General features: G+C 41.7%; 1 protein-coding gene across 8 annotated transcripts in view; it reads left to right on the top strand.

Moving 5' to 3' along the window:
• magi1b (membrane associated guanylate kinase, WW and PDZ domain containing 1b) overlaps positions 1-13,752 on the top strand; it is a 120,708-nt gene that overhangs the window by 63,567 nt on the left and 43,389 nt on the right. For all 8 annotated transcript variants that reach the window (XM_047808864.1, XM_047808847.1, XM_047808845.1 and 5 more), the window contains exons 3-6: positions 6,693-6,812; positions 7,958-8,164; positions 8,913-9,117; positions 10,263-10,345. In XM_047808864.1, the coding sequence (XP_047664820.1) occupies positions 6,693-6,812; positions 7,958-8,164; positions 8,913-9,117; positions 10,263-10,345 (615 nt within the window). The remainder of the gene's footprint in view (positions 1-6,692; positions 6,813-7,957; positions 8,165-8,912; positions 9,118-10,262; positions 10,346-13,752) is intronic.

The raw sequence follows: 13,752 nt of genomic DNA, 5'->3' as shown, positions 1-13,752 counted from the left end.
CTTGTGTAACATTATGTAACCTCGTGTAACCTTGTGTAGCATTATGTAACCTTGTGTAACCTTGTGTAGCATTATGTAACCTTGTGTAACCTCGTGTAACCTTGCGTAACTTTGTGTAACCTTGTGTAACATTATGTAACCTCGTGTAACCTTGTGTAAATTTATGTAACCTTGTGTAAGCTCGTGAAACTTGTGTAACCTCGTGTAACCTTGTGTAACATTATGTAACCTCGTGTAACCTTGTGTAACATTATGTAACCTCGTGCAACCTCGTGTAACTCGTGTAACCTCGTTTAATCTCGTGTAACTTCGTGTAATCTTGTGTACCTTGTGTAACATTATGTAACCTTGCGTAACCTCGTGTAACTTTGCGTAACCTCATGTAACCTTGTGTAACATTATGTAACCTCGTGTAACCTTGTGTAACCTTGCGTAACCTCGTGTAACCTCGTGTAACCCTGTGTAACCTTGCGTAACTTTGTGTAACCTCGTGTAACCTTGTGTAACATTATGTAACCTTGTGTAACCCTGTGTAACATTGTGTAACCTTGTGTAACATTATGTAACCTCGTGTAACCTTGCATAACTTTGTGTAACCTCGTGTAACCTTGTGTAACATTGTGTAACCTTGTGTAACATTATGTAACCTTGTGTAAGCTCGTGAAACTTGTGTAACCTTGTGTAACATTATGTAACCTCGTGTAATCTCGTGTACCTCGTGTAACCTCATGTAACCTTGTGTAATCTTGTGTACCTTGTGTAACCTCGTGTAACCTAATGTAACTTTGTGTAACCTTGTGTAACCTTGTTTAACCTCGTGTAACTTGTGTAACCTCGCATAAGCTCGTGTAACCTCGTGTAACCTCGCGTAACCTTGTGTAACATTATGTAACCTCGTGTAACCTCATGTAACCTCGTGTAATCTCGTGTAACTCGTGTAACCTCGTGTAATCTTGTGTACCTTGTGTAACCTCGTGTAACCTCATGTAACTTTGTGTAACCTTGTGTAACTTGTGTAACCTCGCATAAGCTCGTGTAACATTGTGTAACCTCATGTAACCTCGCGTAACCTTGTGTAACATTATGTAACCTCGTGCAACCTCGTGTAACCTCGTGTAACCTCGTGTAACCTCGTGTAATCTTGTGTACCTTGTGTAACCTCGTGTAACCTAATGTAACCTTGTGTAACCTCGTGTAACTTGTGTAACCTCGCATAAGCTCGTGTAACCTCGTGTAACCTCGCGTAACCTTGTGTAACATTATGTAACCTCGTGTAACCTCATGTAATCTCGTGTAACTCGTGCAACCTCGTGTAATCTCGTGTAATCTTGTGTAACCTTGTGTAACCTCATGTAACTTTGTGTAACCTTGTGTAACTTGTGTAACCTCGCATAAGCTCGTGTAACCTTGTGTAACCTCGTGTAACCTCGCGTAACCTTGTGTAACCTCGTGCAACCTCGTGTAACCTCGTGTAATCTCGTGTAACTCGTGTAACCTCGTGTAATCTCGTGTAATCTTGTGTAACCTCGCATAAGCTCGTGTAGCCTTGTGTAACCCCGTGTAACCTCGCGTAACATAAGTGTGTGTGTGTGTGTGTGTGTGAGATAATGTTGCCGAGCGTACGAGAGATGGAGGGTAAATAAATTAAAGGCTGAGTGCAGCGTAATTCAGTCCCTCGGTTGTCTCCTAATTAGGGCCGATAAGAAACCTAACAGAATGACACACTCATCTTAAATCAGTCGAGGGAATGAGGGAAGAAACAAAGATAGGATCACAAAGCCAGGTGAAGGTGGTGTGTGTGTGTGTGTGTGTGTGTGTGTGTGTGTGTGTGTGTGTGTGTGTGTGTGTGTGTGTGTGTGTGTGTTTGCAAGGATTTTGTGTAGCAGTGATGAACTTTGGATGATGGTTCAGTTGTGCTGCTGACGCTGATTCACTGAAACTCTAAACAAAGTGGGAAAACTCCACAGTAGACACAAAGAGACTAGTAGCATGCTGTTTGTGTGCGTATGTGTGTGTTAGCTCAGTGCAGCTCAGTGCATAAGGTGTTGGACTACTGATCGGAAGGTCGTGAGTTTGAATCCCAGGTCCACCAAGTTGCCACTGTTGGGCCCCTGTCCAAGGCCCTTAACACTCAATTGCTCAGTTGTATAAACTTAAATAAATGTAAGTCACTCTGGATAAAAGTGTCTGCTAAATGTGTGTGTGTGTGTGTGTGTGTGTGTGTGTGTGTGTGTGTGTGTGTGTGTGTGTGTGTCCGTCCATATAGAGGAGGTGGTGATGTAGGAGTCATAAACTCTTGTTAGGTATTGAGAATTTTTTGTCTTTTGCTTTTTTGCTACAGGGTCCATGTCTCTTTTGAATCACTGACCCGTATTGTGTGTGTGTGTGTGTGTGTGTGTGTGTGTGTGTGTGTGCATGCGCACACCATGCTGCACTATAAAAGATTCAGCATTTAGAGCTCTTCCACAGGTATGAGTATGCCAGAAATGTGAATGACATCACAAACTTTCTGAGTTCTTGACCAACTGGGACACAAGAACAGCTGACAATGTGTAGGCGGGGCTAATGAACTCTGCACACACTCTGCATAACACTCATTCCTGCACTGTCGCTTTATTACAGTCTGGAAAATGGGATTAGTTACAGCACTGTGTGTGTGTGTGTGTGTGTGTGTGTGTTATCTCTGTCCCAGTGCCCAGACTCTGACTCCCAGCAGGTGCACTCGGGTGCTGGACGCATGTGCGACTAGTTTATTATGTTTGGCTCACTTTCATTAGAGCAACAGTTATAAATCTTTGTGCTCTTTCTTGGGTTTCTTTCCTTGCCAGATTACACATTCGAGTTGATTTGGCATTTGAATGTGGCACATGGACACACACACACACACACACACACACACACACACACACACACACACACACACACACACACACACACTGTCCCCTGAGGAAAGTTTTTCCTAGCAGTCATGTAGTGGTGTCTCTGCTGAACTTCCCACCCCACTGGTGTGTGTGCTGTGATTACCAGAGGCCATGACAGCTGCTCCGACTTATTGCATCGGATTGTTGGAGTTTGTTCTCTTAAAGCTCCGTTGAGACACCACACGTGACGCGAGTGTCCAAGCGAACACTCAGAGGCTGTTCGATAACATCTATAAACGAACAGAAGCAGAAAATGATAGTAATATGGAATAAATCCGACCGTCCAATGGATATTGTTTCTATAGTAACTGCTAATTCACGCATACGGTTGTCGCTCATCAGTCGATTCAGTCGATTATGGAAGGAGTCTCTAGTGTAAATCCACCATGAGAGAGTCTTCATGCTTTGTGGATTATTGGGGATGTGGCAACCTAAAATATAGGAGTAACTATAAACAGTGCTGTAAAGGTAACTGGGCTTGATCATCTTCAAAATGTTGACCGTAACAGTATTCCGTGTGCGACGAAGTACACGAAAACACAGCCGGCGTAAATTTGGGGATCGTTTTTCTTTGTGCTGTGAGTCACGTTAAAGCGAATATCACAGCATTGTGCTTCCTGAATGAGAAAAAGTCCAGGATATGAGCTTCAGAGCTGCAGTAATCATCTTATAACCTCACGGCACGCTCCGTCGAGCCGAGACGAGCGTGTGTGAAGGAGCCTGGGGCCAAAAGCTACGATACAGGAGCGTCGACCGTTCTGTGTTGACGTGACCTGCTCTGTGTTGTAGACGTGTTCAGGACACAACAAAAAAACTGAGTTATCAGAGTTGACTGGTCACGCGGTTGAGAGATGAAGAGTCGTATTCTTATCTGTGATGAGAGCAGGAAGCTGGGAACGCCACAAACTCACAGCCCAGGTTCTATTTTATATATTTATATATATATATATATAGTGTGATGTTGGATTAATTAGGTTAGGAATAAAAGGGGGAGGAGCATGCTGAGGACATGTTTGTGTTAGTGTAGACTGCCCTTCTCTGGGTGTATACGTTACAGTGATCCTGACACCGACGAGCTTACAGTCACGGCTGTGGATCCGGAGGACGCTTTTCAACACGTCACTCAGGAGTCGAAGCTGACTTCGATAATAATAAAAATAACTTAGAGAACATCTCCATTTGGAGGGGAAAATATAGCCGGAAAATTTGATGGGGAATAAAAACCCAATGTTCAGTCCTTCTATTTCATAGAGTTTTGAGTTCTTTACATTTTAAATTGTATTCATTTAGAATCAGTGTAGCAAACAAACTGGCTGATGGATGGATAGATAGATGGATGGATGGATAGATAGATGGAAAGATAGATGTTAAGATAGATGGATAGATTGATGGAAAGATAGATAGTTGGAAAGATTGAAAGATGGATGGATGGTACAGATATGGTAGACATCAAAATGGATAGATATAGACAGACAGACAGACAGACAGAAACAGATGGACAGATAAATTGGATAGATAGGTGCATGGCTGGAACAGATAAATAGATAGAAATCAGAATGGATGAGTGGAGATAGATAAACAGATGGACAGGTGGATCGCATTGATACACGGATGGATGGATGGATGGATGGATGGATAGATAGAAAAATGGAGGAAACGTAGACCTACCTGAGAAAGATGGATGGATGGAACAGATGAATAGATAGAAATCTACCAGATGCAGCTGACAGACTGATGGATTTAAATGGTTCTGTAGTTATTGACTGTGTTTTAGTTATAGCACATATGGCTTTGGTGTTCACTTAAAACTTCTTTATTCTTTATTCTTTTTATCTGTTCTGTTGTTTTCTGCTGTCGTTCTTACTAATCAGATAAATAATCAGATAAATAAATCTCCACACGTCTGTGAAACGGCTCTGCTCACTGATCGCTCCTCTCCCCGTAGCCAGTGTGTACTCTCTCGTTTACATCAGTGTGTGTTGTGTGTGTTCAGATCATACGAGCTGCTGAACTAAAGCCTGGCGTTTGCCTTCACAGCTCTACTCCGTTCAGTTTAGTGAAATAAACCGGACGGTGCTGGTGAACACACACGACACAGGAGTTTGACACAATTCAGCTTTATGAATTTCTGTCAATAAGAAGACATCTGAGCTCCTAAAGAGGTGTGAGCGCGCGTGTGTGTGTGTGTGAGCGCGCGTGTGTGTGTGAGCGCGCGTGTGTGTGTGAGCGCGCGTGTGTGTGTGAGCGCGCGTGTGTGTGTGAGCGCGCGTGTGTGTGTGAGCGCGCGTGTGTGTGTGAGCGCGCGTGTGTGTGAGCGTGTGTGGGCGTGAGCGTGTGAGCGTGTGTGGGTGTGAGCTTGGGCGTGAGCGTGGATGTGTGTCCAAGCACGTTAATAAATTGAATAAAGTTGGATTATTAGAGGATGTCTGGTTGACTTGGTGCATCAAAATGTCTGCTTTCACCTCCATAACTGTGTATTTTGAGTCTATAGTGTCCGCCCCCCCCCCCCCCCCACAGACACACACAAACACACACCCACAGACACACACACACACCCACACACACACACACACACACACACAGACAAACACACGCAAACACAGACACACACGCACACACACCCCAGTGTAGCGAGGCCGGACTCTGCTGTCTTGTGGCTTCACAGCTTCTGCAGTCTGGTTCTGTTCTCTTTATTCACACGCTCACTGGGCTCTAATCCGGGAACGTGCTGCTGATCCTCACCGAAAACACATCAAACCTGGACTCTAGAGGATGAGTAAGGTCCAAAACAGCAGCTTGTAAATCATTTCAGCCTCGTTTCCAGGACTCACACTCATCAACAGCAGGCTGAGCTTGGACCATGAGCTGAACTCTAAACCTCTCTGTAATGAACACAGCCATTAAACACTGAAGCACTGGGGTTACGTTCCCCAGCTGAGCGTCCGAGTCTGAAATAGAGCTGAGAAATCTCACTTTCCTCTGAATTCTACACACGTCTTTGGTATTTTTATAACTGAGCAACTTTTTACTGTAACCTTTTAATTATTATTCATGATTTTCCTTTTTTTTTAAATAAATATTTTTCTTTCTTTAAATTCTTTTAATCAAAAAGAAAAAACACAATAGCATTTGGGGGAAAAACAGCATTTGTGGTTAATTTATATATTATTATTTTTTTACATATTATTATTATTATTATTACTATATTATTACTTTATTATTATTAGTATTACTTTATTATTATTATTATTATTATTATTATTACTTTATTATTATTATTAGTAGTAGTAGTAGTAGTAGTAGTACTTTATTAATATTATTATAACTATATTACTTTATTATTGTTGTTATTATTATTATTATCTTTTCCTCATTCTTTCTAAATTACAATGTATAATTCTTCTTAAATAAAAGCACTAAAATAACGAATCCGTTTAATTATTCAGTAATAGGAGTAAATATCAGGAGTTTGAAGCAGTTTGTATTTTGTAGCCTTTCTTTTCTTATTTAAAAAAAAAAATAATAATAAAGTAATTATGCCACTGTATTTAAATGAACTGTCATTTCATTAGTGAGGTTTTGTGTGGGTTAATGAAAGGATCCCGATGCGAGAGCCTTACGCGACATCCACCTCCTCTCCTCCACCTCGTCACCTCCACCTTCTCTGTGATTCTTCAGGGAGATTCTTTTTTCCTGCCATCTGGAGCTTGACGTTCATTGCGCTTATTAGGAATCTAATCACTAACCTGTGCGTGTTTCTGCTGGACACAGGTACGACCCGTCCTCCTCGTGACGGAGAGGTTCCTGGGGTCGATTATAACTTCCTGTCGGTGGAGGAGTTCCTGAAGCTGGAGCAGAGCGGGACTCTTCTGGAGATCGGCTCTTACGAAGGTAAACCAGAACACTGTCAGGAAGCCGGACCTCAGGAGCTGGTTTATTTAAACCGCTGGTCTTTGTCTGAATGTGTCGTACATGTGATGAGGAAAGAGGCTTAAATCAGCTGCGTATGTAATAAGAGATTATTCTGAAGGAACAAAGTGGCCAGAACACACATGCTGGGTTTACTGGACAAACCCTGGTCATGTCACACTGTTTCATCACTAATTCTCTCTCTCTGTCTGTCTGTCTGTCTCTGTCTGTTTCTGTCTGTCTGTCTCTCTCTCTCTGTCTGTCTGTCTCTGTCTGTCTGTCTCTCTCTCTCTCTCTCTCTCTCTCTCTCTCTGTCTCTCTCTGTCTGTTTGTCTCTCTCTCTCTGTCTGTCTGTCTCTCTCTCTCTGCCTCTCTTTCTGTCTCTGTCTTTCTGTCTCTCTCTCTGTCTCTCTCTGTCTGTCTCTGTCTTTCTGTCTCTCTCTCTGTCTCTCTCTGTCTGTCTGTCTCTCTCTCTGTCTGTCTTTCTGTCTCTCTCTCTGTCTCTCTCTGTCTGTCTGTCTCTCTCTCTGTCTGTCTGTCTGTCTCTCTCTCTCTGTCTGTCTGTCTGTCTATCTCTGTCTGTCTGTCTCTCTCTCTCTCTCTCTCTCTCTGTCTCTGTCTGTATCTCTCACTGCCTCTCCCTGTCTGTCTCTGTCTGTCTGTCTCTCTCTGTCTGTCTGTCTGTCTGTCTGTCTCTCTGCCTCTCTCTCTGTCTCTCTCTCACTCTCTCTCTGTCTGTCTCTGTCTCTCTCTCTCTCTCTCTCTCTCTCTCTCTCTCTCACACACACACACACTATTTCACTTTATTTGACTGACACTCCGTCGCACTCTCTCTTTCTCTCTCTCACACACTCACACACACACACACACACACACACACACACACACACACACACACACACACTCAACCTGAGTGTATGATGAGTTAAAGGACAAAGTCAAGTGAACTAAAATATCCAGAATCTTATTTTAATATACATTTAAAAATCTTCTTCTTCTTCTTCTTCTTCCTGAAGACGTCACAACATCTTTCCTCGATTTCACTCACCTCCTCTGTCCAGACACACACAAACACACACACTCCTCTCTCCTCCTGGAATCACTCCTGATATGCCCTTGTTGCCTAGGTAACTACTATGGAACACCCAAACCGTCAAGCAAGCCCCCTGCTGCTAAAGTGATTGGCGGAGAGGCGTCGCCAAACGACAGGCCCCGCCCCGAGGAGACCACACCCCGCCGCTCAAAGTCTTACAATGAGATGCAGAATGCTGGAATAGCCCCGACTGACACAGAGGATGAGGACGAGCTTCCTGAAATGAACAGCAGCTTCACAGGTGAGGTGTACGGGAGTGTGTGTGTGTGTGTGTGTGTGTGTGTGTGAGTGTGTTGGCAGGCAGACAGACGGGCAAAACAGCGCCATCTGGCTGACATGGCCGGAATAAAGCTACAGTCTGAATATTATGGGATGTGAGTGAGAGGCAGGCTTCATTAAAACGTATTTACATGTCACGCTTAATATTCAGCCACTGGACTATTTATCTGTTGATCTGCCTCGATCAGCCAGAACATTAAACCAGCTGCTGGGAACCAGTTCTGACCCTTTCACACATGAGCTCCACAACACCTGTGAAGGTGTTGGGACATTTTCCCTTGCTGTGCTGTAGAAGAAAAGCGACGGGGAAAAACAGTTAGAGTTCAGGTTTGGAGAACGCTTGACCATGTGGAAGTTAGGAAGCAACTTGAAGATTGCTTAACAAACAAAGGAGCATGCAAAGGAGCGTGTGTGTGTGATAGTTACACACAGTCATGTAGGTGTTAGATACTGTAAGTGTAAACAGCTTTGAATCACCCCAGATGGGTCAGGAAGTGATGAGGCGGGGCTGTTAAGTGAGCCCCACCCCCAAGGCCTGATAGAGGTGAACTGAAAAGACACACGTCTGTAATCAAGGAAGTCTTTGTGTGTGTGTGTGTGTTTGTATGTGTGTGTGTGTGTGTGTGTTTGTGTGTATGAGGGCTACACTTGAAATGGATTTAGTCTGATTTTGGACCCATATGTGTGTGTGTGTGTGTGTACATGTGCAGGAGACTCAAGTGAACCGGACGAGCAGCCGTCTGTCCACCCTTTCGCACCGTCTCACCGGTACAACAGCGTCCCCACGGCAACCACGGAGAGCACGCAGAACACACACACACACCCCAGTCACCCTGCGGACGAGGACCCGCTGGGCCCTTTACCCGAAAACTGGGAGATGGCTTACACCGAGAACGGAGAGGTCTACTTCATAGAGTAAGGAATGTTTTACTCGTGTCAGACTTCATCCTCTCGCTCTCACTAGTAACTTTAACTGCTTTAAATGCTAAATATGAACCTCATTAGGCTGAAGGAAATGTTTATCAGTGGGGAATAAATGCAGCATCACACCGTGCAAACCGAGTTCAACTGCGCGAAGAAGATCTCGCGTCACAACTGAAGAAACGAAAGGAATCGTTCAAATATGATTAATAGGGTGGTGGAAATTCTGCAGTAATGAAACTCGCTAATGTGTTTTTAATCCAGCGCATCGCATTCGGTCCATATCATGCAACCCTGAGAGATAATTAAACTGTTTAATGAGGATGATCGATCGATGACACCAAGAATTAAACCGGAGCGTAAGGCTTGACGAGCTCACGGTTTATCGCGGAGAAACCTGGCGTTTAACTAAAGCTAAAGCTTCGGTTATTAAAACAACCAATTGGTTCGGAAACAAAGTCAGTTTTAATATCAGTGCATTTCTGTACCTGCTTCTTACTCTCAATTCTTATTAAAATAAAAAATAAATTAAAATAATAATTAAAAGTATATGGCTGGTTTAAATATATATTTAAGCAAAAAATGACGATTTAATTATTTTAAAAGTCTGTTTATTTATTTATTAAATTAATTTATTATTCATCATCCATCCATCCCGTTAGCTCATTAGTTTAGTTTCATTGTGCCAGTAGAACAAATATTAAAACTTTTTTTTTTAATGATTTCATGGAAATATGGGGAAAAAAGTGTCTACTTTTAGGGATTAAACGTCTGTTTTGTTTGTTTTTTACACCGTCCATTTTTTTAAAACAAATAAATTCATTCCTGCTTTTAGGGGGAAAAAAACTGGATTTCTTCCCATAATATCATTCGGGAGAACAGAATCTCAGGGGAAGATCAGATTTCTGACTTATTGCATCATCCCAAGAAATGTCTGGACTACACAAGCTTTTATTTATTTCTCTGTCTGAGATTTTTTTAGAGCCAGTTGTTTGAGTTCTTTAAAAATACAAACAGATGTGTATTAGATGTGTTAAGTGTTAAAGTCTCTGGTGTGAAGCTGTGTGTTTAGGCTCGATGTTGTAGTGTGTGGTGTTGTGTGAAGTCTCCACACTTTCTTGTACGTTTTTGCATTTCAGCCACAACACAAAGACCACGTCGTGGATCGACCCCCGGTGCCTGGACAAGCCCCAGAAACCCCTGGAGGAGTGTGACGATGACGGTACAGAGTCGATTTATTCTCTGAATCGTTTGTGTGTGTGTGTGTGTTTGTGTGGTTGCATCCATGTCTACATACATAGAGACTGCAGACAGATGTCTTTTGTGTGAGACACTTTGGTCTTGTAAATTTTCAGGGGTTTTAAAAATAACCTACTGATACTGGAAGTAATATAAACTAAAAATAAAACGATGTGAGTATCAAGTGCCCTGAATTAGATTATATTTCCTCTGTGGAATCAAATTCTTGTGTGTGTGTGTGTGTGTGTGTGTGTGTGTGTGTGTGTGTGTGTGTGTGTGTGTGTGTGTGAGAGAGAGAGAGAGAGAGCACACATACGTCCATGGCAGCTGTAGGTGGCACTATTGCACTACAGTAATTTTTATTATTTTATTTTTTTTTATTCAGCACTGTAATCCTCTTACACACACACACACACACACACACACACACACACACACACACACACACACACACACACACACACACACACACACACACTTAAAATCCTTCAGAACAGACAGGATCAGTCATATTACCAAGCACAAAACTGAAATTCACTTCATCTTCCCTTTCAGTTTGCCTGTCTTAATCTCCCTCTCTCTCTCATGCACTCTTTCTCTCTTTCACACACACCCTCTTGCACTCTCTTTATCTCTCACTCTCTCTCTCTCTCTCTCTCTCTCTCTCTCTCTCTCACACACACACATACTTTCTCTCTTTCTCTCTACCTCTCTCGCGCTCTCTCTCTCTCTCTCACGCTTTCTCTCTCTCTCTCTCTCTCTCTCTCTCTCTCTCTCTCTCTCTCTCTCTCTCTCGCACACACACACATACACACACCCCTTCTTGCATACTCACAGCGTGAAGTCACTTTATTTTTCAGCAGACACCGAATAAAATAATTGATAGAAGCCTCGTGAGTTGAGCACAATCTGCATTTCTTGGCTCAGGCTGCAGTTTTTCCTCGTTAAGGCACGGACAGGATCAGATCGGATATGCAAATGTAAAGAAGACAACAGCTAAAAGCAATACGAGGTTGACCTTGAATTAAATAAAGCTCCCAAAATAAGTAACATTGATTAGCTGCTGATTCATGAAAGCTTCTAGTGGAGGAGCAGAGATGAGTGATTCAAGTCGAACGAATCCTTTAACGCATGAATCGACTCAAATGACTCCCAACAAATCACTTCAACTTAAAATAGCAAATAAGCATTATTTTATTATATGCTGCATTAATATAATTTTATTATATGCTGACGTTAGAATTATCATTACATTTTTGCTCATTTCCAAAAGAATGAATCTTTAAAGGACTCACTGTAATCATCTGATTTAATGAACTGAATTGATTCATGAAATGATTCAGGAGTATTTTTCTTTAGAAGTACAATGTCTCTGATCAGAGTGTCATTGGTGATATCTAGTTTTTCTACATTCCGATTATTTTTTTTAATTTTTGGTTTGCAAAATAATTTGGATTCATTAACTCCTTATTCCAATTCCGTTCACATACGACGACTCGTTCAAAACGGCTCCAAATGAATCATAGACTCCACACGATTCAAGTCGAACATTTTAATCCCCGGAAATGTTTTTTTTTTTTTGACGTCTTTCTGATACCTTCGTGCCTTATGATCATGTGTTTCACGTTAATGTCAACGTTCATAACATTTTCTTATCACTCGTGTCTGTATTCACATTGCGCCTTCTTACTTTCCTCGTTTAATTCTTTAATAAAGTCATTCATGACTGTAGCGGAATTACGTGTCGCTTAAATAGTAATAGATTTTAATGCAGTACATGCAGTAGAGTGCAAATGTTTGCACACCCCGGGACACTAGAATGTAGGGCTGGGCGATATGGCTGAAAACTGTATCACAATATCAGTGTTTCGTATCGGTCGATATCGATAATTATTGATATTTTTAGAACCCATTTTTTTTTAAAAAGGACCAGGAGAAAAATATATTACATTTAAACATTTTTATTTTAAACATAACCTTCCTCTGATCAGAATCCCCTCAGTTATTAAAACAGAAATGTCAACAACCAAGAAAACTCCAATAATTATAATGTAAACATAAGTCTAAAGTCACAATGAACACTTAACTATTATCTCTTAACATTTAAGGTGAGAAATGAAAGAAAATGTAAGAAATGCTTAATAAAGTGTAATAAAATAGTGCAGTGTTAAATATAAACATAAACGTCTTGCATGACGACGTTGGTGTGACTACGGTCAGACTTATAAACAACTGCCCTACTGGCGAGCTGACTTTTCCTCTTTTATTTACAATTTCCTCGCTCGCTGCTGCGGCTCATTTTCTGCTTATCAGTCGCCGGTTACTGAAGAGGAATCCAGCAGACCAGCACGAGACAACGATATGGTGCAACCAAACTTGATACTGTTACATGATTGGCTGTTAGCGTGTCACTACGTTGCTAGGTTACCAGAGAGCGAGTGCCTTTGTTAATGCAACCAAACTTGCTCTGCAACCTCTGTTCTCTTCTGACGAAGAATAAAAAATATCGAACGTTTTACGTTTTATCGAGCACATTTTTTATCGATATCGATCATGTGTCTATTGCGATACATATCGTTATCATTTTATCGCCCAGCCCTACTAGAATTTGTATCTAATATCTGTCTCCAGTCTCTGAGCAACTATTGCAGCTTTTTAAATATATCTGTCGCTATTATTGACTCGCTCGCCTTCTTTACCATTCCTGGTAATTTATTGCCGTTCAATTAATCGTATTTCAAGCCCATCATCCATCCATCCATCCATCCACCCACGCACACGTGCAAGATACGGATCACATGACCAGACATTTAAACCACTTCACTGACAGAGACAATATGGCTTTTTATTAGTAAATGCCTTTAATATTTCACCCTTGAGTTTTATCTTCTGGCTCTTTCTGTGCTTCTTCTTCACTAGATTCTGACTTTGCTCTGAGTTTGAAGACGCCTTGAAATCTGTCTTATCTATTTACCTACAAACTCCCCTAGAGGTCATGAGTGGAGCGAAGGTTTTAACCAAAAATAATCGTTTATCGATATATCTGCACGTTGATTTGTTTGTACGCGTTGCACTAAAGTCTCATTAGTACTTCTCAGGATTGTTATAATGTGTCATAGAGATGGGTTTTATGTTTATTAACTGTTATTCATGTTATGAAATGAGATCAAATGGTGTTCAATATGTGTAAAAGGAACGGACATTGATTTATACGCATCTCCTCTCCGTATTCCTCTGAAACCCAGAGTTAATGCCGTCCACATACAGACGTTCCTCTTAGAGATTTAACGATTTCCTGAAATATTAACAGCTTCCTGGAATTCTGTCGGTTAATGAGGTCGTGTTTATCGACCGTCTTCTTAAAAACAACCATTTGTCCACGTGCCAAGT

The sequence above is a fragment of the Tachysurus fulvidraco genome, chromosome 2 (assembly GCF_022655615.1).
Source record: "Tachysurus fulvidraco isolate hzauxx_2018 chromosome 2, HZAU_PFXX_2.0, whole genome shotgun sequence".
In the NCBI taxonomy this organism is placed as follows: Eukaryota; Metazoa; Chordata; class Actinopteri; order Siluriformes; family Bagridae; genus Tachysurus; species Tachysurus fulvidraco.
This window is presented reverse-complemented; position numbering and strand designations above follow the sequence as displayed.